General features: G+C 42.3%; 1 protein-coding gene across 17 annotated transcripts in view; it reads right to left on the reverse strand.

Moving 5' to 3' along the window:
* DMD (dystrophin) overlaps positions 1 to 24,212 on the reverse strand; it is a 2,446,616-nt gene that overhangs the window by 137,909 nt on the left and 2,284,495 nt on the right. For 13 of the 17 annotated variants that reach the window (XM_032426633.1, XM_032426634.1, XM_032426635.1 and 10 more), the window contains one exon: positions 1,473 to 1,534. In XM_032426633.1, coding sequence (XP_032282524.1) covers positions 1,473 to 1,534 — 62 coding nt within the window. Of the gene's footprint in view, positions 1 to 1,472; positions 1,535 to 7,159; positions 7,324 to 24,212 lie in introns of those variants that run through there. The other 4 variants (XM_032426644.1, XM_032426643.1, XM_032426646.1 and 1 more) reach the window with 1 other exon arrangement.

Consider the following 24,212-nt stretch of genomic DNA (forward strand, 5'->3'; position numbering starts at 1 on the left):
AAAAAAAAAAAAAAAAAAAAAAAAAAAAAAAAACATTAAAAAAAAAAAAAAAAAGAAAAATCACAAGTCCTGAGAACACAGGGCTAGGATGGCCTGCTTGCCCAGCAAAGCCACTGCCTACTTCAGATGAGGCCTCCATTCTCTCATTTGCCAAAAGATAAGCATTTAAGTTTCCCACCTGTGGTCTAAACAGTATAGCACTGTAAGCCAGAAACATTTTGTAAGGGCTGAAAATGTAGCACTTAAAGATGAGCTGATCCCAATTTTCTTGAAATTTTTAAAAAGTATACATGTGTGCAATGCATACACACACATGCACACCACACATACATACATGCTGCTAGACTAAAATGATATAGTATTAATTGAAATGTACTGGATATCTCTGGTCAGTAGAATTGCAAGTGAAGTCTTTTGTTTCTCATGCTTTTTATTTGTATTTTTTGGATTTTCTAGAAGGAACTAATTTCACGTATAATTAGAAGTCTGGGAAAACAATTTTTTGACTAATGTCTCCTACCCCATGTCTAATTTCAATTAGTTAACCAGTGAGAACCTACGACAGCAAGTCAGCAATAGCTACACACACGCACGTGCACACACACACACGCGTGCACGCACACATGTACAAAATTCGTCTGATCACCCTGATTCCCATGGGCACTGTCACATAGCTTTAAACCCAAAGAGTTCACCTTACGCATTTTAGTCTGTAAATACGTCCATTCACAAAGAAGCAGACTTAAAAAATTGTTTTAGTAGTAGAGAAGATGTATTTTTTAATTAAAAAATCAACAACTAGTTACTATGTAAGATAATTCATTTCAGATTACTCTCCAAAGATCTAAAACGGTACAGAGTGGACTTCCATGAAGCATTAGAAGGATTGATGTTTTCTTCTTATTTGGAGGCTATGTGTCTGTTCAAAAAATTCCCAGTTATGAGGGGGAAGAAAACTATCAGGCTCTCACACAAACACAAAACAAGACATAGTAGAGAAATCATTTAAATGTTCACACTGACGACCTGACAGGCTTGAGAATCACAAGCACTGGAAAGACTGCAGAAAATTCCTACCACAATATTCGTGGTTTGGCAAAAGCACTGTCTTGAGTTCACAGGGAAGAAATCAATAAGAACTTGAAACAGTTTTCTTTCTTGGTGGGAAAAACAATTGCCATAAATTGCAAGTATTTTTTTTTCCCATCCTTTTACGCAGCAAAGAAAACTACAAAGACCTTTTGGCCCTCTCAGGTATATTGAATTTTCAGGAATCCATGACATTCTAAAACTTATTTTTAAAGAACCTCTGTGAAAAAGAAAGCTGTCAATTTTGGGTTGAAAGGTGTCGTTTTCACCTTTTAAACAATCTAGTGATAGATTTAGACAACCAATAACGTGCACACTACAAACTACTTTATCCTGCGAGTCACCGGTCATTTAACCTGGAGCAAAGGTGGCCACGTCCTTACCTAAAGACTGGTAGAGCTCTGTCATTTTGGGATGATCCCAGCAAGTTGTTTGGGTCTCATGGCTATAAGAGAAAATACAAAGAGAGACTTTAGAATTTATAATGGGTAGTAAAGAAAAGGAGGAAAGAAAAGTATGGTTTGCTTCTGTTTCATTCAGCATCGTTACTTCAAAGGACTTCGTCACACAGTCGAGAATGTTTCTTACAAGCAGAGAGGCTGCTACCTTCGCCCTCAAAGGGAAAAGCAACATGAACACGCTTTGGGAACCAGAATTTCTTTCTTTTTGGTGCCCACAAGTCGGTTGTCCTTCTGTTGTTATAAAATGACTTGGTTATGTAATCAATAATCAAAACCCAGGATTTCTTCACCTGTCCAATGTAGACCATTCAGAAAGGACACTGACAAGAGTTACTCAACCCTGTCAAAGAGACACAGGACATCGGTTCAACAAACAAATCACCTCACTTCTCAGTGGCTTTCACAACCCTTGACATTTTTCCATTACTCCTTCTTCCCCATATCCAGGTCTCATACCCACGATGACTGCATTTCACTTCGGCTTAAGGTCTAGCCAGTGCCCGACCAATCTATCCTACCTTCCCTCTCCCCATGACTTCCTTCTCAAGTGCCTTTTTTTTTTTTTTTTTTTTTTACTCAGTCTTCCACACACCACTCCACCTTTTCCTATATTTACTTGGGCCTGAATGAAGCATTCACAGTTCTCTCCCATTTCTTGAAGTTCAGCTAAGTGTGGTTGCCAGCTATCAGCTCCCGCCACAAAAAGAACAAAACACCTTTGTTCCTAATTCAGTTGCATGAATAAATCTGGGAGAGATAACCACATATACTTTTCCTTACTTTGGCCCATCTACATAAATCCCCATAGCATCGTATTTCCAGTTTTCGGGGATTACATGACGGGCTCTGATAGGGTAAAGTGCAGCCCTGAACATAGGTATTTCAGGAGTCATACGCACAGCCTGTTCATGATCTTCAGGGGAAAGGTGGGGCTGCAGAGAAGAGAAATGGCTTACATGTGGACACTTCAAGGCGAGCACCAAGTACAGAGGGCCTGCAGGGAAAGAGGAGTTTGGGGAGGGCAACAATGTCAAGCGACCTCGGCACAGATTTTCAACCTGAGGCCTCGATTCTGCTCTGTGCCCTACTAACTGCACAATCGGGAGAGTTAGGGGATTAGATGACCAGCACGTTCTGGTGCTCAATGCACGGCTGCTTTTGTTATTATGTGGCCCCCAAATTAATGCCCACTAAAAGCGAGCTTTTTACTAGTTGCTGACACTATAGATGCAGATCCACCTGCGGTAAACTGGCCAAGCCTAAGACCCTTTGTAGAGAACAAAAAACACTCCATGTGAATCACCTCTGTTTAAAAAAAAAAAAAAAAAAAGGAAGTTAAATGGAGAAATACTTATTGTGGTTTGTGAAATACAATAATAGATGTCACCAAGCATGTGGAAATTCCCCAAACTGTACCCCTTCCAAGATCATCCCCTCTGATATTTACCATCCAGGGATGGAACAGGGATGGAACAGGGAAGACTACGGTAAGAAAGTCACAAGACAATGTTCACTTGCCAGGGGCCATTTCAGTGTCTCCAGGACACCTTCATTTCTGGCTTACTCTTCCACAGAGACAATTCGCATGTGAGGAGCACAACAGGGGCTTCTCAGCCGAGGGAATGTACTAGAGTGATGTCCAAGTCTTAAAGGGCAAGGAGAGCAGAAGACGCACACACGCAGTCCATGCTTTCGGGGGTTTTAGGAAGCCCCACAACCAAGCTGGTTTCTGATCTGGAGAAGAGGTGGGCGGAACTGGTACTTTATATGCACAGCACAAGGAGGCTGCAGCTTGCAGCTTCATGGAAAAAGTGTTGCTTGTTCTCGGGTGTTTTTTAGCTCGGAAAGTGCCCAGCAAGGAAAGACCACCCTGCATTTCGGCCTCTGTCATTTCCCAAGGCCATGCGTATGGGAACGCCAGGGAGAGAGGGAGGAAGGGAGAAGAGGGGAAAAGCACGTGTGTCCACACATATGGGCCCTTAATACACACAATGCATGATAATAAAGTCCCATTCCTACGAAGTGTGGGAGGACTGTAGCATCCTCAATAGATGGGCAGAAAAATGTCTGTCTGCGCTGATCAACCTGGCCAGACGGAAGCACAGACAAGCGCTCCGAAAAGGCAGCATCTGTAAATGGACTTCAAACGGGAAGAACACGGTGACTCGTACCAAATGCAATTCCCAAAGAAAAGAGACACTCACTCGCATACGAGGGGCAGGAGAATCCCACATGGAGTGAATGCAAGCTTCACGTAAGCTGCTTCTCTCCAAAACAAACCTCGTGACTGCTGATCTACAGACATGTCTACCTTTCTAAGGAATTTATTCCAGTGGGTCAAAATTGTGAGAAGGATTTTCAAAATTCTGTGTTCACCCACTTCACGGGTCATTAGATAGAGGCCTTTCCGGGTGCTCATTTTCCCACTTACCTGTGATGCTGGGGGGGGGGGGGGCGACTTGAATAACCTAGATAAAGGAACCCAAACAAATCCAAAAGCCCATCCTCTTTTACCTCCTTGCCCTCCAACACGCAAGCCTTTTCTTTGTAAGCAATGCCAAGTCACTAGAAAACAGATTTGCATTTCGTCTTTACAGTCTTAGTTTCACTTCAGCTGCAACCCAGACCCAAGCAAGAGAAGTGAACACAAGTGGAAAGAAGAAAAGAATAAAGGGTGTGACTAATCCTCACAAATAGAAAAATAATCTCCTCATCATTTAATGCTAAGAACGATTGACAAGCCGGCTCCAGTGACTTCCGATTCTTTGGTAACTCTAAGATGAACCAAATGTTCGCTTCACTGGATGTGGGTGTTTTCAGCGTGTGCTGAATTCGCAGCCCTCGTGGGACATACTGAACCCCCAGAAGAGAAAGAAAAGATGAAATATGGACAGTAAAGCAACAGTAGGTACAAACCTGCGAGACTCCTAGCTACATCCTGCCTTACAGGACAAGCCCATTTTTGGCTGGTGAGCAACAGAGATTTTACAGCTGTATTTATTACTCTGTGTCTAGCTTCAAAAACAGTAGAGAATTCTCGGTAACTCCAGGAGAAGCAGCTCGGGTCTACCTGGAATCTACAGAAAACACAGAAAGAGATGCTGTGCCGGGGAACCCATGGTGGGAGCATGGGTGGCGCCGTTCTTGCTAAGTGTCTCTTTTTTTGTATTTCACTTTTCACATAGGAAACGCACTCTCCACATACCGTGCCCAACCAAAAAGGAAACTCTGAAACCTGTTCACAAGTTAGTGGGTACATCTTTGGTCAGTCCCCTGAGAATAATGATGTTTCGACGTAGATCAAAATTCTCCATGACCATTAACACAGAGAAGAGAGCTTCATAAATAATCCTTAAAACGCTCTTTAAAGCTTTCAAACATGTTATTGATTTTGGCCCTGCTGGTTCCAAAGCCTGGGATCAGATATGCCTCTCTGAACAGCCTTCAAACTCTGACTTCCCTCCTTTTCAAATGTGTACAAACTACAATAATCTCTCTTTTCCCTTTTATTTGGGGCCATGATAGGAACCTGATGCAAATTAAAATACCAAATCACTGGATGTGACAAAAGACCCCGGCAACACCCACTTGTCAATAAGAAACTAAAGCATTACTCTACTGAGCACAGGGCTGACCTAATTTCCTACCATACAATTTAAATTTTCTCTCACCTTCTTTAGTTTCAAGTAGTGTGCAAGGTTATTATAACTGCCTCAGAGCTGTTCCTGCTGTCAGTGCTGGAATAATCAGACTTATTGGAATTGCTTTTTTAGTTTCCTAAAAACAAACATTAAACACTTATAAAAAGTAACAAATTTCTACTTCTCTCGCTGGGGAAATGGCAGTTGCCTAATTAAAATAAGATTTCTTCTGCCACCACTGTTATTGGGTACTGAAAACATTCCAAACAGTTGCCTTTTTAAAAAATATCTTTCCACTACTTCCCAGGGAGGAAAGTAATCGCTATGCAGTGGTATAAAAAGGTACCGTTCTCTTGCGATTTGCAGAGGATTAGAGTTTGGCTTCATATATAATCTGGAGCCCAATGATCCACACACACAAAATCATTTCCCTTTAATCTGGGGATCAGACTGTTTTTCTAGAGGAACCTTGGCATTTGCATGCTGAATGTTGAACTTGGCTTGCACTGCTGGAATACTGGCAGGGTGGGAATGGGAAAATATAGTTAAAAGTTTCTGCTACCGTGCGGAGGGGGCGGGGGAGGGGCGGATGTCAATCTGAGCATCAGAAATCCTATTCTAGTCCCCATTTCTTGTTCCCTGGGATATTTAACATTTTATTCTGTTTGGCTCAAGCCAGGCCAAAGATGACTGCCTCGGTGATTGTGCCTACTGTTACTTGTCCTCCCTCTATTTGCTTTTTGGGCTGAAATCCCACCCACCCTCAACTTTGGCCAAAGCAATTTCACTTCAGGGTCGTGTCCAATCCAAGATCAAACAACACCGACTGAAACCAATTCCACGGTGATCAAGGGTCAGAGACCTTTCACATAACCGTGTTGTTTCATTTGCTCCTCTAGCTTCTCCAAGAGCAACTGTATCGTGCAAAGAGGGGATGTGGCACAAGGAAATAAAAAAATCCAGGCAAAAGAGAAAGGGTGATGGGGGGTGACGAGGAGAGGTGACAGGGATAACAAAGCAGGGAGACCAAGAGCAGCTTTCTGGCCAAGGAAGAATGTAGATTTCACTTACAGACTTTGGCTCGCCACTTAAATCGGGTGCACTTTTTTTTTCATGATGTTAAAGCATTTGATAATTAATATTATGCCTCCGTCAGGCAACAGAACCCTTTTTCAGCTTCAAACTTAACTTCAAATTTAACGGAGATAAACTGTCCTGCCCTTTTCGTTGCCAAGATCAGATCTGGAATGACAAACTTCGCTTAAAGACGAGCACAGACACCTGGAGAAACCCGAGAGAAGGACACCCAGAAATGACTGCACACTCAACCCCAGAGGGCAAAACAAAAAACCACCATAACAAAAACCCTTGATCCTCCCTCTACGTCAAATCCTGGACTTCTGGGCTTTAATTGCTTTTTCTCTCTTTCCTGGTTTCTGCAAGTCGTGGGGCATGGAACGAACACAGTAGAAAAGCCAACAAGGGGAATGTCAGTTGGAATCCTCGGAAGAAATCAGGCAGAAAGTTGACCTTTTGGCACTTGCAGTGCAATGCAAGGTAAAGCCTCGCGCGCCCCTTCCCTCCGCGAGGTCGGGCGACGATTTAGGAACAGCCTGTCTGGCTCACGTCCACACAGTCCGGAAAGGAGCAAAAAGCTCCCGCGGCCCCAATCCCCGCGTGGGGAACGCGCTGTCCCCTCTGGGTACGGCGAGAAATCAGCTCTTTCTCTCCGAGCCCATCCCAAAAGCCAGAGGAAGGGGGCTCGCCGCAAGCGCGGCGGCCGAGGGGCAAGCCCCGGGGACGCACCTGCAGCGGCGCAGCAAGGACCCGCGGGGGAGGTTCCCCGACGCCCGGCCGCCCGGCGTCCCGCCGCTGCGCTTGTCCAAGTTTTGGCCGCCCGGGTTTGCCCCCTGCTCGTGCCACAAGTGCACGGACTGCGGCGATCCGAGGGGGCCGTGATGCACTTACCCTTTGAGCTGCTCCCTCATGGTTGCAAGGGCTCGGCGGTCGAAGGAAGGCGCGAGCGGAGGAGTGAGCTTCCCAGAGCCGCCGGACTCCCCGAAAGTCGAGCGCCGCCGCCGCCCAGGCTCGCAGCTGAAAGCACTGCGGAGGAGCGGGCGCGGGCAGGCAGGCGGGCGGGGAGGGGGCGCTGCAGGCAGACGGGCGGGGAGGGGGCGCTGCAGGCAGACGGGGCGGGGCCGGGCCGGGCTCCGCCCCCACCTAGCGACCTGGGAACCCGGGCTCCCAGAGACCGGGCAGTGGGGACTCAGCCTCGCAGAACGGCAAGGAAAAAGAAAAGACAGCCAGAGGAAGGGATTTAAGGTAGTCCTGGGGACCTGAAAGCCCCACACCGCCCTGCTAGCACCGTCTTCAAACCTCCAGCAAGACTACTTGTTGCCTAAATAAATGACCTACGTGCAAATGACCTCATTGCAGATAATTAAGTGTGTGGGCTCAGAGTTTTCTTTTTCAGAGAATGAGAGAGAAAAATCACAGAGTTCTCCACCCACCCCCACCCCCACCCCCACCGTTTTCCCTCAATCGAAGATTAAAGCGGTAGGGCTGTAAGGACATGAAATTCAGGTTATGCTCATCCTGGGCTAAACGGGCTTCTTAGGAAGCATTTGTATTTGTGAAACAGCTGTGGGTCTCAAAGTGGAGAAGGGCAGTATCAGCATCGCCTGAGAACTTTTGATTAATAAGAATGCCGGGGTCTCAGCCCAGATGTACTGAATCAGAAACAGCAAACTGAAGTTTGAGAACCACTGGTATAGGCTCTAAAGAAAACACCAGCACCACCAATAGTGTGGCACGGTTTGGGCTTTTGGTATTATTTTCGAGAAATCTAAAAGGAAACCATTCCCAATGGAACATTTCATTGGAAAAGTGGCAGGGCCTGGACAGTTCAAATACTGCTAATCTTAGAGTTTGCCATATGACGATGCAGGTTAACTATGCAAAATTATTTCAAGCCGGGAAATATTCTGAAGAGAAGAAAGCCTTCATTAGCACAGTAAGTTTTTGCAACCTTCACATAATATCTTCGATTAGAGTCCCCAGAGTATTTTAAGATTAAACTCCCTTAATGGTTTCTTTGTCCCTCTTTGTCCATTTATTTTGCTGGCCTGCTTTTCTTTTTATCTTCTTTCAACTACTTGCCTTTCACTCTCTCTTCTGGTCGATTCCTTCCACTTCAGTTTACAGTTGAAAACATGTCCCCCTTTTTCTTTTTAAATATCCTCTTTTTTGCTCAACATTTTTTCCCCGTAGAACGTTGGAGCTAAAAGGACTGTGGACATCAATCTCCCTTTACTGTCTGCAGCAGCATGACAAAAGAGGCAAAAAATAAAGGCAGTGAACAAAAGGGAAAGGGGGTGCCAAGTTTCTTCATTCCCCTTGACAAACCAAATAAAAATGTAAACGTTATCACTAAAGACTTGGGCACGTAGGTAGGATTGGTTTTGCTATTTTAAAGCAAATATAGCACTTCTGCTAGCATTTGCCTCATAAATTGAGACTTATTAATGCTGTCTTTTAGCAATTTTGAGCCAGTGAGTGGTGGAGGCAGCTTCTGTTATGGTCTGAGGGGGGCACACTAGGATTCCCTTTGGGTGAGGCTGTCCCTTGGTCGAACTGCAGATTCTAGGTCTGTCCTTATCTTGGTGGGGGGAGAAGGATTCATATGCTGTGATGAGGACTTCCTCGTGTGGCCTTTGCTATTAATCAGTAACTAATCTCTGTGTCAATGTGGCAAATCACTTAAATACTGTTTATGTTTATTTCAATGAAAAGACACAAACCTCACAGCATGGGCATTTGTACACATCAGAAATCAATCAGTTAAAGGTTTGCAACACCTGTGCCTTGTCATGCTTCTCCTTTCTTGTTATTTGTTTGTTTGTTTTACACTTTGAAATTACCCACTGAAGATTCGGGTGTGCTCATACGTTTCTCTAAAATATAAATGCTCAAGTCTTTTTTCTCACTGTTCACCGGGGAAACTACTAGGAACAATTCGTTGGACAACAAAAAAGAATGGAAAATAAGAAATCACTATTCAGATTTTTTTTCCTTAAATCTGACAGATGGCAATCCTCAAAAATACATCTTTAAGTTCTTTTTTAGACTGGAGTTATAGGCACTTGAAGACTTGTTCCCAACTCTTGATGTTATTTTAGAAATTAAATAGTCCAAGTATTATTAAGAAATGACATGGGCATCACAGTAACTGTTTTATTGTCAGTTTCAGTTAGATGATGGATTTTGCTTCTTAGGAAAAGGCATTAAGAAAAGAAGGTAATTTACAAATCTTCATTTCATATATAAATTCTATAATGATGCTATGTATGAAAATACATTGTTTATAGTAGCTGTCATTACTGTTTTGGCTTGAATCAGAGACATGAAAGGAACATGGGGGCTCTGCCACCAGAAAAGACAAGTTGCAATTCTGACTCCAGAATTTACCATGAGCTATACTCGTGCCGACACCATAGTGAGAATGTGACGGTGTAAGGACTGGACCAGGGAGTTTTGCTCCAAGGCCTAGGCCACTCTACTTCGCTGCCATGGGGGGGTTGCGGGATGTGGCCTCTTTTATTGTGGGGGAAGATCTGTATTTTTTTTCTTTTGTGCTCATAAGCAATCTCACCGCTGTCTGACAGCAGACAAGGGTAGGTTTGCTACAAATAGGGTTAAGGAAGGAATGAGACGGGGTAAAGGCTAGGAAGGTGACCCAGTAAATTCTTCCTTCCATACCCAAAACGCCAGTCTTTGAACCACTTAAATGTCGCACGGACTTAGAAAAATGTAGACCTCTCTGACTTAAGGGCCTGTGCTGGATATCCCCTCAGTCTTCCCTCCAGCTCTCTTCTCTGCCCTTCTCCACTCTGCTCTGGGCCCCAGGAGGTTGGGCCTCTGGGGATGTCATCAGTCAGGGTCTCTGGCGCCCTTTGGCTTCCTTTTGCTTTCAGCCAACGGGAGGCCATGAGGAAAAGCCTACCGCGGGACATAAAGGGCAGGAGGAGAGAGACGTTTGCGTGCTTATTCCCCAAGCTCCCTCCTGTTGGCCTTGGACCTGGCAGTGGCTACGTTCCTTTACCCATGGCCACAAGCTGGGCGGTCATTTCTACAGCAACAGCATGTTCCAGGTTCTCGCTTTGCTCTTGTTCTTCTCCCCAACGCTGCTCAGGTTTTGTAAATAGCCTTTTTCTTACATTCTTTTCAAGCACCACTTTTGAATGTACCATCTATTTCTCCCAGGATCCTGACCAAACAGGGACCCATCCAGTCAAAGCCACCCTCTGGGTCACTAAATTGGATGCTGAGTGGGGACTCCCGATGGAGGAATAAGTTAACTCCACCTGTTGGAGCTGAAAAGAAAGCTGGGTTCAGTCATTGAACGGCTCTTTCTAGAAGCCTCCTCTGTAGGTGCAAAAGGAGCCTCTGGTCCGTTGGGGGTAAAGGCAAATCAACAATTATGAATGGTGGTAACGGCAGGTGTGAAGGTAAAGAGGCCACAAACAGTTTTTTCTTTTCAAGAACTTCAGTGGTCTATTTGATCTTTGGGAGAGAATGTCAAGAGAGAGATCCAGTGGGTGGGCAAATTGAGAAGGACCTAGCGTGATGATCCAGAGTTTGACCTGTGTCCTGAAAGTTCAGAATGTAAGCACGAGTGTGGTTCTGTCATATTTGCCTTTTAGAAAAAGCACTCGGGACATGGAATGGGGGCTGGGTCAGAAGAGTCTGGAATTAGGAGACCAGATACAAGCGGACTACAGGATGACGAGGATCTGAACACTGGTAGTGGCACCGAGTAGAGAAATAATAAGGCTAAACACTACAGGAGTCATGAGTGATCAGATGCACGAATGGAAGAGAGGGAAGACCTAGGAGCCTGCGCCTCACGCTTGGCCACCACTGCATCTCACCACCCTGCCGTTCTGATCTAATTGGCCTTGGGCACTGGGATTTTTAAGGGGATTCTCCTATGCAGCCAAGGTTGAGTCACTCTGCTCTCGGGTGAATCCCAAGCCTGGATGAGTAATATTCGCCAAGCCAGGAATGTCAGGAGAAGGGGGCAGGTCCAGGCAGAAGAGGGTCAGGGAGAGAGGATCAATTCAGTCTTAACCATGATGAGTTCGAGGTGGCAGTGTGATGTAAAAGGCAGCTGGACACCTGAGTCCGGAGCTCAGAGGTAAGATGTCTGGATTGGAGCCATTGATTTGAAATGTCAGTGCTGGAGGGTCACGGGTGTGGATAAGCCCACGCCGTGGAGGGTGTGAAAGGCCTAGGGCAGAGGGCCAAGCTGCTCTGATGTTCCACAAACACATCCTTTTCCTTTTAGGCTGCTTGAGGTTCAGTGTTAGCCAGATTTTACCATTACAAAACGAGGAGCAGAAAGGAAAAGGAGGGTGGGAGGATGGGTTAGCCTGGTGATGGGTATTGAGGAGGGCACGTTCTGCATGGAGCACTGGGTGTTATGCACAAACAATGAATCATGGAACACTATATCTAAAACTAATGATGTAATGTATGGGGATTAACATAACAATAAAAAAATAAAAAAAAATAAAGTTACCTTATAGAGCCAAAAAAAAAAAAAAGGAAAAGGAAAAAGACGGGATGGTTTGCGCTGGGCACTTGCCTGGGGGTGGCCCTGAGGGACTTCACCACCCCCGAGGGTCCAGCTTCCTCTAGCTCCAAGAGTCTCCACCTGAACTGCTTTGTGTTCCCTAGCCCATCTTAAGTATAAGCTGCATTGTTTTATAAAAATCATTTAGAATGTAGGTACTACTTCAATTAAGCATAATAGGAATTTTACAGTAAAATTTCAGTATTTGCATATTTAGCAAACGCATAAGGATTCCATGTTTCTCTGTGCAAAGTACAAGTATGAGCCATGAACACCAAATCGGACATCCAATAAATGCTTACAATGGTGGTGAGTCACTGCTAGTTAGGGCAAATACCATGGTGTACTAATTAAAACATGTGTAACAATCTCTTTAGATCCATCTGAAACCATCATCTTCTGGATATGAGAATCTCCAGTCAGTTCACATTAACTAGTAAATGAAGAGGCCTCTACATTCAGACACAGAGTACTTCACACCCACACAAAAGCCTATTTTTCCAGGCCCTTCCCCTGCAGGGAGACAGAGTAAGCCAGGCTGAGGAAAGTTCTTTGAGCCAGCTGCCATCCAAACCAGAGATTTCACCAAATAGGTTCCAGATCAAGTCCAACAAGGTTTCCTTCTCATGTGATTTGCTTTTAATAAGATTTTTCAAAGCTTCCCAGAGCTACCAATATCACAGTGAACATCTGAAAAGATGTGAAGTTTAGCATCTTCACTAAAATAAAGACACACTTCATTAACCTCACGGGCCAGCAGTTACTTCCCAGGAAAGAATTCAGGTACCTATTCGCCTGCCAGCCAAAGCGCGGCCCGCTGGAAAGCAAACACACTGCCACCTGCTAAAAATGGGTACCTGGTTAAGGTGGTTCCAGCAGACCGACGACAGCATTCCCGGTCTACCTTAACAACGGCTCAAAGCCCTAACTATCTGTCGGCCTTTCCCAAACGATTGTGCCAAATAACAGGAATTTCAAAACTAGGCAGAAATTCTGACACTCTGCATAATCTCCCTTCCTCTTCAGCTACAAATAAGGCTTTGTATTCGATTAGACTCACAGCAGGTGAAAACCCCAATTAGTGAATTCATTCTGGGGCCTCTTTCTACCTTCCTCCCACACACCAGTAAAAAAAAAAAAAAAAATTTTTTTTAAAATAAATAATAAGGCAGTCTCAGTCTTTTCCCAGATCACAAGTAAATTAACCCTTGGATCTACCTAATCAAGCCCTTTAAGACATAAAGAATTTTCACAGGAAAATGGGGGGATGTTGAAAGATCTCTCCTTCTTGACTTCCTAATGGGGCTTACAGAAAATTCTCTTTTGCTAGATGTTACTGTTTTCTTCAGATCCATAAATATTCAGATTTTCTGATCTAGAAATCACAGTTTTTCTTTCTACCTGAAAACTCACAAAGCCAATATTATCTAAAGAATGATTAATGGACAGTCTGCTGCAAGAGAGAATGATTTTTAAGTTATGTTCTTATTTTGGTGTATTTGAGGTGAGAGAAAATATTAAATTTTAGTTTTCACAGTATGCTTTGGCCTTAGGAAGTGCACAAAGTCTGTATTTCATTCTTTGTAAATATTTATTTGTCAAAGGAAATTCATAATTGGACAAGGATACAGGTTTGGTTTGAACATTCAGAAAAAAAGAAGCAAGACAGCTTTAGTTCTTAGAGTGATTTACTTACACTTTGTCAATTGCTTCTCTGGAAATAATTCACAACCCAGTTTTATTTATGAGCATATGATTAAAAAAGAGCAGCTTTGTCTTTTTTAATTGTTTTAGTCCTGTCACTTTTCTTGAAACAAGTTGTAGGACTTATTATCCACAAGAAAACACCAAACATATATCAAATAGCAACGCAGCTTTTAGAAGTAGTCATTTGTTACTGTCAGAGGTTCATTTCATTTTGAGGCTTTTTAATTAAAATGCAAAATTCTACATACATGCCTGCCTAAATTACCCGTTCTGAAACACTCGAATTTCATTAAAAAAAAAATGTTAAATGCTAATGTAACCGTTTTTAATACTTATGACTTGGTTCTTAAGATTGGGGAAAAAAGTAAACAAAGGAATTACCAGTCAATTAAGCGAACAAAGAAGTCATCCTAAGTTGAAACAGGTAAGGAAAATTTAATATTCAAATGCTACCGAATGAAGGCACCAGGGTTTTTTTTTTTCCCCTCCCTTTGAGATGAATATCTACCAGAATCAAAAGCAGCTTCTTAATCTTCAGCAAACGTAGCTGTATATTCTGGCGGAGGCACAAAGGAGAGCAAGGCAGAGCTCCGGACCAATTCTGCCCCTTAGAGGCCAGTCACTTAACCCCTCTGGAGCTCTGTTGACTCATCTGTAAAATTCAGATACTACTGCATAGGGCCATCGTGTGGGTCAAATGACACAATGACTAGGAAAGCGATCTGAAGGCTGGGGGATGCTATGTTCATGCAAAGTAGCCTGTTGTGCAGTTACAATTCCTTAAAAGAAAACCCAGTATGTCCAGGAATACTGTTGGGAACACAGTACAAAATAAATTCAGCCTAGACACTTTCACTTGCCATTTTTAGATTGCTGTATGAGGGGAAATGAGCGGGCTCAGAGTTTGTCTTGCCTTTTTAGCAATTTGCAAAAGGAACCTTTCCTTCTTCTGTTTTATACATCTAAGAAGGAAGCAAGTGGGTAAATTAAAGTAAGATTTTTTTTGCAAGATAAATCATGAACCACAAGCCTGAGATAGGAGTAAAATTGACACCCTTTCGCTATCCTTCTTGGGGGCCCGAGATGAAAATATCCATACTATTCACACATGTTAAAAGGTGTATTCACGTTCATATTGTCAGAGAGCAGCGCCCTGGAGTAGTGAGAGAACCAGTGAATATTGGTTTTTGCCGGGGACAGTGGGAGAGAAAGATCCCCTCCACCCTGAGGGAGAAGTCCTCTTGGTGGCAGGCCTTCAACAGCCAGGATGTGATCGGAACTCCCCACGGATGGACGGATGGACGTGGACGCACAGGGAATCCGTAAAGGGGGAAATGGAGGTTAAAACCAATTTAACCACTTAATGATTTACCAAGGGCTGAAGCTTGTACTCCAGCTCTGGTTTATTTTTGTCAAGAATTTTTTTGGGGGCGGGAGGGATAAAAGGAAAATATGAATGCAAGGAATTTTATTCACGTATCTCCGATAATTTTTTTCATGTGCTGTACCTAGAATAAGTTTCTTGTGCGTATTCCCCTATATTCATTTCTTTAGATGACGTGATCATGATGTATTTATTGGGCACTTACATGTGTCTTTGCCTATCAGTTAAACTCTTTTCACTGTTCTTTACTATTTGTAAAGCCTAGAAAATGTTTGGAGGGTGGACCTGGAAATAGTTTAAAATTTCAGCATTGTAACCAGATTCCACTACTAGGGCAACCCAAATATGGCGTAGACTTTAGGGAGCTTAGAATCTAGTGAAGGGGTGGGGGCAGGAGATAGACTCAGACATGAGGAAACACAGTATCGGATAGATTTTAAGTACAGAAACAGAGACCAAAAAAAGGAAGCAAAAGCGAAGAGTGGTTTGACCTACTGGGTTTAAGGAACACACATGCCAATGAAGAGTTAAATAGGCTTAAATCACCAGGTTTCATGCATGTTTTTGTTAGTATATGAAGAGCAGAAGCAAGTTTCTTAAGTTGACTCTGAGAGCTAATCTCTCATATTAATAATTTACTGAAGCACAGATTTTTAAATGTTAACATACTGCTGTGTTATAAAATCAGATTATCCTCTTTTTGGAATTCAAAAAAGAATTGGGCCAATATTGGCTTTTGTATCTCAGGAAGGTTAATATTCAGAAAATACTACTGTCCCAGGACACCTGGGTGGCTCAGCTGGTTAAGCGTCTGACTTCTGCTCAGGTCATGATCTCGGGGTCCTGGGATCAAGCCCCGCCTCGGGCTCCCTGCTCAGCAAGGAGTCTGAGATTCTCTCTCTTCCTCTCGCTCTGCCCCTCCCCTGGCTAGTGCTCATGCACACACTAATAAACGTTAAAAAAAAAAAAAAAAGGAAATACTACTCTCCCCACTAGAACATCAAACCACATTCTTGAGTTACTATCAAGACTCTAGTGTGGGAATCTACATCCTCACAGGCTGAATTACTCTCATCCCTTAGAAGTCTTTCCTCCTATGATGGAAAGACAAGAGAAAAATTGGCATTACCTGTACTTCTGAAGATTTTTCTTTTTAAACAGAACTGGATTTGGAGTGGGAAGAAACAAGCATGAAGAAGAAGGTTTGGAGCAGAATGGAAATGTGTGTCAAATAGACCATTACAATAGTCCAGTTACGAGAGGATGAGCAAAATGGCTGAAGGGGAGGGGGAGATACAGGCTTCCAGTTATAGAATCAATAAGTCACAGGAAAAAAAAAAAGTTCAGCAGAGGGGATAGAGTCCATGGTATTCTAATAGCATTCTCTGGTGACAGATGGGAACTACACTTGTGAGCACAGCCTAACGTATAGACTTGTCCAATTGGTATGTTGAACACCTGAAACCCATGTAATTTTGTGTGCCAACTATACTTCAATAAAAAAAAAAGCAGATCCTTTGGGCTGTAAGTATCTTTGAAAAAAAAAAAAGCCAGAGAGAGAGGATGAAAGCCTGAATTAAGAAAGCAGCACAGGGAATTGGTGGTGAGGTTGAATTCAAGACAGGTTATAGGATACAATCAATTCTACTTTTCAACCAATTGGATGTAAGGGCTGGAGGAAAGGGAAGACTCTAGGATTTTTGATAATGGTGCCACTAGTTGAGGATTCATATCTGTGTATATACTACGTATGTATTTATACCTCGTATTGTTCCATAAAGGCTATAATAGGGCAACTTAGAAGAATGAATCAATTTCAAAAATGAATAGATAAAACCTAGGATGAAGAAAATATAAATAGAATAAAGCATTAAGAAGGGAGGTAAGGTCAGAACACAGATCTTAAGATCATTGGGCTTGATATAGTTAGTAAAATGTAGCTATGCACACCTACCAGGATGAGAAAGACAGACAACACAAGGCTTGGGGAGGATGTGGAGCAGCTGAAACTCTCTTGCTTTGCTGATGGGAATGTACACTGGTCCAACCACCCTGGAAAACTGGCCAAATGTATACAAGCTCAACACATGCATACCGAATGCCACTCCTTGATGGATTTCCAAAAGGGATGTATACATAGATTCACCAAATGACACAGTTTAGAATGTTTCTAACATCATTCTTTGTAACAAGTGTCAATCAATCAGCAATAGAATATATAAATCATAGCATATTCACACAATGGAATATGATATAGCAATGAGAATGAACAAGTTCATACAACACTACGGATGAATGTGAGTTTTAAAAAGTGAGACACAAGAGAGTGCATGCTGTAGGATTCCATTTGCATGAAGTACCAGAACAGGCCAGATTAATTTATGGTGTTCACATTCAAGAGACTAGTTACCCTTGGAGGGTGGGTAATGATTGGAAAGGGGGACTCCAGGGGACTGGGAATGTTCTGTTTCTTGATCTGGATGCTGGTTACGGAGGTGTGTTCAGGCTGTGAAAATTCATTGTACTGTCTACTTCAGATTAAACCTTTTTCTATGTGTCAGTATTTTCAATCTAAAGTTTTTGAAAAGGGGCTCTATTTTGGCTGCAGGCTTTCTGGATGCCCAAGCAAAAGAAAAAGGGTAAGAGGAAATAGCGAGTTTATTATTTGGAATATTGATAAGGGGAAAAGAACATAATTCTTTAAGTGAAGCAAACCACAATCTCAATTTAGCTCTTAGATCTAAATAAAATTCCTGCATGGTTTGTTAGCTGCAGCAAAATCCCTTCACTAGGTGTCTTTATGGTGCCCTCCACATAAGCCAAGGGTCTGATGCCCCTGAGCCAAAGCCATCTTATGGGAATCAAAGCAAAGTGAGCCAAGAATGCCGCTTTCTCAGGGCCGGGCCTGAGTTAGAGATAAAGCACGGTATGGTATTTTTCCAAACTGTAGGTCATGAACCATTCATAGGTCGTGAAATCTATGTAATGCATCATCACAAATATTGTTTTTAATGACAAAGAATAGAAAATACGAGAATGGATTATACAGTAAGGATAAGTAATGCTTTGTGAAACTTCTTTCCACATACAAACACAGAAAAATAAAGATAGAGATAACGTGTGTGCACGCGCATGTGTGTTTGCACTGGGATGATATATAAAATGTAATTTCTACTGTGGAGTGGTCAAAAAACAAGAAAGCTAAAGACCTCCAGTGCATGGAGAAAAAGACAGAATGTGGACCTACCGGACAGGTATGCATATAGTTTCTCTAGACGAAGATTCGGAAGTAAGCTGGGGGCAGTCCGCTTGCAGTTTTATTCTCTGGTAAGGGCTGGAGCCTTACAAGAGACTGGAGGGGCATTACAAGCTTCAGGAGGGGGACCAAGTTAGGGAGGCGTTCATCAGCTCTGAAGTTCTAGCCACCTGAGGTGCTGCTAGGGGCTGAGGATATGTTTGGAGCTGTAGGGAGTGTCTTCTCTGCTAGCTGTTCGTTGAGGGGACCGTGTGAGCGTACGCTCGGCATCACTCAGCCTTTTCGTTTTCTTCCAAACGACATGGTGATATTGTCACATCGCAGGGGGAGAAACATTGCTGTGAAAAGTATTGTCAAGGGGAGTAACTGGTAGCTCACACGACTGCACACAACTGCGTGCTGCTTGCCTGAGCAACACACTGCAAAACATAAACTGAGAAATCATCCTTCTGCTCTCAGCCTGCAGTGGGACTGCCTCTGAAGCCCTCGCGAGAGCGCTCATGTCTAGGCCCACAAACCAGCGAGCGTGTGCCTGAGAGAATGGTGACATTTGAGGGCTGAAAGATGCCCATTCTACTTAATACCTATAAATTCATCCTATTACGTGCTTGGGGAAATTTGATCTGAGTGTTTATAAAGACTGGTAATGACTATACTAAAACAAAAAAGATTCTTAGGCGATGCTAGGAACACTTTAGACAGTCTCTAGCTATGGGTATATGAAGCATATGAAGAGTCAAAGTAACAACATCTTTGAGAATAAAATTCTCTTCGAAAGAAGGACCAGCCAGGAGAATAACCAGAAAAGAAGTCATAATCCTTCTTCCTTCAGTATTTAATCATAGCAGCATTCACTGAATATGCTGCAGTAATAAGGGATTCATTAAGTATATTTCCCATCAGTATTTTTCATCTTTGAAGATCACCAGATAATAGATACTTTATTTCTACCCTTGCCTGTGAAGCTACACACCAACTGCCTAGCCCAACATGATTACTCACAAAATAAGAGTTATCAGAGCACATCTCATTTTACCTACACCTAAATTCAGCCTGCAAAAGAACTTGCTGGTAACTTTTCTCCAACACCCTGCAACATACTGCAAAATGGCCCCAAATTCTGGCCCCTCCCTGGTAACTAGCTCCTGCAATGTGCCTTTGTATCTCCTCCCATCAGAAGCTGGGGTCTTTCCCCGCCCCATTCTCTGTGATGACCCTATGACAGGACTTGGTTTGGCCAATAGATAATATCAAATGCGACACAAGCAGAAACCGGACAAGGGTCTTTGTGAAGAAGCCTGGGTTACCCTGTTGGATCATGAGACACACAGACCTAGCTGAATTTGTTCCTAAACGACAGCCTTTCAACCATCACACGAGCAAGACAGGCCACGGTAGCCCATCCAGCCACGAGCTGACCACAGATGCATGGGCAGGCCCAGCAAAGAAGAGTAGCTGGTCCAGACCACCAGAATGGCCAAGGCCATCTTCAAATAGTGAGCTAAATAAGCTGTGGTTGTGTTAAGGGATCTACAGACCGTGGCTCATAGTTCAAGTCTGGCCTGTGGCCTGTTTTCACATAGCCTCCCACCTAAGTAAGATATTTACAGTTTTAAAGAGTTGAACAAAAGAAGAATACGCAACAGAGACCCTATATGTCCCGCAAAGCCTAAAATACTTAGTGTTCGGTCCTTTATAGAAGTGTTTGCTGCCCCCTGTGTTAAGCCATTAATTTGGGGGGTGGTTGGTTATACAGCAAAATAGAGCAGATACACAACTACTCCCAAGAAACAATGTGAGAAACTAAGACTTTCTCCCAGAACTCAGTTGACATCTGTTCAATTTATCCTTGGTACTTGTCATCTAGTTGCTTGTTAACTAAGATAACACTTGATATGAATACAATAAACAGACACATAACCCATGAGGTTATTTTTGTAGTGTGCTTCTCAAAATTACGATTTCTAAGGTGAGATAGAAGAACAAGTATACAATTTTTACCGGCTTTACTCATAACATCCCCACTCTAGAAAACCACCCAAATGTCCAACAGTGGGTAAATGGGAAAACAAAATACGGTATTATCCACACAACAGAAAGTACTCTGCCATTAAAAAGGAATGAACTTATACTATATGCTGGCTAAATGATAATAATAAAAAAATGATACTTTGTAAAAACAAAACAAAAAAAGGAATAAACTACTGATTTTCAATGACTGTTATTCAAAATCATTATGCTAAGAGTAAGAAACACAAAAATACCGTACCATTCCATTTATGTAAAATTCTAGAAAATGCAAACTACTCCGTAGTGACAGACAGCTGATTGGCTGTTGCCAGGGGTAAAGGGAAGAATGGTCTGCAAAGGGGCACAAGGTTGTTTTGGGGGGATTTGTAGTAGTGGTTTTATGGGTACACATATATCAAAAATCAGTGTACATCAGTACTGTACACTTTAAACGGATGCAGTTTATTGTGTGTAAATGATCTTTAATAAAGTTGATTTTTAAAGTTTTTTTTAAAAGCATTTGCCCAAAAATCAAATTTAATGTTCAAAAATGTATACAAGTGGACAGAAAATGAGGTGCATTACACAGAATGTTTATATAAATATAGGACAGATTCAGGTCATGCTGTCAGTCCCTTCTGATTAATTCTGAAAACATCAAAACATTAGATTCAGAAGCGACCTTACAGGTTAATGAATTACATCCTCTCATCCAATACGGAAATTGCCTTTAGGGGTGAAGCAGTCATTTCAGCCTTGAGTAAGGGGAGTTTGCTGCTTTTTAAGGTGGTAGGTTCTGTTTTTTGGTAGCTCAATTACAAAATTTTCTTTAAAAAAAAACCCCACAAAATTTTCTGTAATATTTACTTAAAATTGGCCTTCTTATAACTCCCACATATGTAGCTGAATCTGTTCTCAGGGCAAACCAGGGAAAAACAAAACAAGGAAAAATAAACAAAAAACACAACACCACAACCAAAATGCAATAAAACACACTGCTTATTGCCTTCTAAATATTTGAGGCCCTCTATTACATTCTCCTTAATACTACTTCTCTCTAAGCCAAATCTAAATACCTACATTTACTTATATATTTTTTTCTTATATAATATGGCCTATAGGCCCTTGGCTATCCTGAGTCTATTTTGAGCAAAAAGATCCATTTAAAATGTGATATTCAAAATGGAGTAAGTGGGATTGGGATGCTTAGAGCCCCCCTTTTTTGCCCATATTAATGCCATCTATAACTGCTATAGCATTTTAGTTTTGTAAATGCCATACCACACTTTTTGTTCATACTGAACTCATAGGTTGCTGAAAGACTCAAGGGTTTTTAAACATAATCTGGTATTAATTAAGGTCTCTTTCCTCCCGTGTTTTTAAACTACTTGAGTCTAAATGTGAGATTTATGTCCTATTTAAATATGCCTTCATATTTCATCTCCTAATAAGAACTGATCTTTCTGATTTAAATCTATTAATATTTTGATGTATTTATGATATAAAGTATTTACAAGTTCCATCAATTTCAAATTTATTAGTAAGTATAGTGACTATCTACAATCATTCTCTCAACAAGTGAGTCCCTATTGTGGACTCAGTTCTATTCGGTAGTAAAGAGACCAAAATGGATCAAAATGGTTCCTATCTTCTTGGCATTCATAGACTACAGTGGGGGAGATATGTATAAACAATCACAACTCAGATAAACGCTGGTGGAAAGCTGTGCTTGCTGCTGAATAGAGCAAAGAAGGGTTCACAGAAGTAGTGATACCTGGGCAAAATTGGCCAACTGAGGTCTTCAGACAGAGGGCCAGGTTGACGAAAGACGAGTTGATGGAAAAAGCAGCAGCCGTGGGCAAAGGCCTGCATATCTCAAATACAGGGCAAGTACAGTAGGAGACTCTACTGCATGGTAATCCTCATCTATCAGTTGACATTCCTTGGGTGTTTTTGTTTATCAGCTGCAAATTCACTCTATTACCTAGCCCACACTTCTTTCTCTTGTTCCCAAGACTGTCAAAAGAAAAATTGAAAAATATGGTGTAAAATCCTAGGATATATCGTCTATAACAGTCTTCTCATCTAACCATCCGGTAGCCATAACAGAAATGGAACTGAGGTGAATTTGGCATGACAAGTTTTGAGGACATCACGCTAACTACCAAGGAGTAGGTTTTTGTCAGTACTCCTCATTCATCTCTTCAGTGTCGTTTTTGAGGACTGTAGTGCTCATCAACAGCAAGCTGAATGGATTGTAGTTTTTTCCCCAAAGGTTTTATTTACTTATTTGAGAGAGAGACAGAGAGAGCATGAGCAGGGTGGGGAGGGTGCAGCAGAAGGAGGAGGAGAAGCAGGCCTCCCACTGAGCAGGGAGCCCGATGGGATGGATGTGGGACTCGATCCCAGGACTCTGGGATCATGACCTGAGCAGAAGGCAGACGCTTAACCCACTGAGCCACCCAGGCATCCCCGGTTTGTAATTTTTAAAATTTATCTTATTTTTTAAAGGTCAAAATAATGTTTTCTTTTTTCCTTGTATGACATCACCAATCCCCTCACCATGTTTTCTCCAAGCCTACCACCAGTAGCTCTTTCCATGGCAGCAGAAGTAAAGTTTTAATTGCTATTAGGTGAACAGAACACACTCTGGTCAAGTGGAAAGGGGCTCTGTACCCAAACAGAGGTTGGGCACTAAAATCACATGACAGCACTTCTAACAAATTAGAACTGGTCTTGGAATCGATTTATTTTTTTTTAAGATTTTATTTTTAAGTAACGTCTACATTCAACATGGGGCTCAAACCTACAACCCCAAGATCAAGAGTCACGTGCTCTACTGACTGAGCCAGCCAGGCGCCCCTCAATTTTATTTATTTATTTATTTATTTATTTATTTTTACAACAAAAGCGTTATGAGTTGAGATTGTCTCTAGGATAGTCTAGAAAAGAATCCTGTTCCCAGTAAACCTGAATGAAAGTTTGGTTGGATTTATGTCATCTTAAAAGCCAGGATACTCGGGGCACCTGGGTGGCTCAGTCGGTTGGGCGTCTGCCGTCAGCTCAGGTCGTGATCCCAGGGTCCTGGCATCGAGTCCCACATCAGGCTCCTTGCTCAGTGAGGAGCCTGCTTCTCCTTCTCCTCCTTGCCTGTGCTCTCTGTTGCTGTCTCTCTCTTTCAAATAAATAAATAAAATCTTTAAAAAAAAAAAAAAACCAGGGTACTCTCCTAAAAAGCAAGGGATCTGAAGGTTTCAGACTGTATTAAATTGTTCTTTACTTATCTGTGGCCCTAATGAATTTATAACCTTCAGTAAAGAAGTGGTTCTCTATTTCTGACTTGTAAGTCACAGTAGTTGCAGGGAAGGGGTTAAGAAGGTTAGAAGAGGGAACCCTTCTGTGGCTGTATTCAGTGTGTTCAACTTCCCACAGCACATCTCTGACTGAGTTAGGATTGTTTGCACCTGTGTCTCCTGCTGTAGTCTATAAATGCGAGGAAGATAGGGACCATTTGCATCCACTTTGGTCTCTTTACTATGTAATATAACTGAATCCATTGTTTCATTGCTTTTTGGTGGCCGTTTTTCCATTTGGTAAGTAAACAAGGTAACATACCTAGCTGTTTTAGTCATACAGCAAAAGTAATGTTTATTTACTTTCCTAAAATTGCACTCTAATCTCCAGTTTGCATCACCCAGGAGCTTCATATACTTTGGCAGATTTTAACTATAGCTACATAATTGGCATACATTTATATTTAATTTAAATCAAATGTAAAGACGTATGCAAAACAAAGACTTTGCTCAAAGCTCCCTTTATAGATGCAATATGATTATTGAACTTAACAGTAGACCATTCACTGGGGGGAAAGTGCTTGATGTACTTCTTCCCTCTACTTTTCTACCCTTTGGTGACATTGGTTGTATTTCAAGATTCTGAATGCTGTAAACGAACAGTTTACAGGAGCAGCATCGTTACCCACAGCAAAAAGAAATGTGCTACCTAGGACTAATAAAGTCGTTTATGAGTT

This window comes from Phoca vitulina, unplaced genomic scaffold (assembly GCF_004348235.1).
Source record: "Phoca vitulina isolate PV1807 unplaced genomic scaffold, GSC_HSeal_1.0 scaffold35, whole genome shotgun sequence".
Taxonomy (NCBI): domain Eukaryota; kingdom Metazoa; phylum Chordata; class Mammalia; order Carnivora; family Phocidae; genus Phoca; species Phoca vitulina.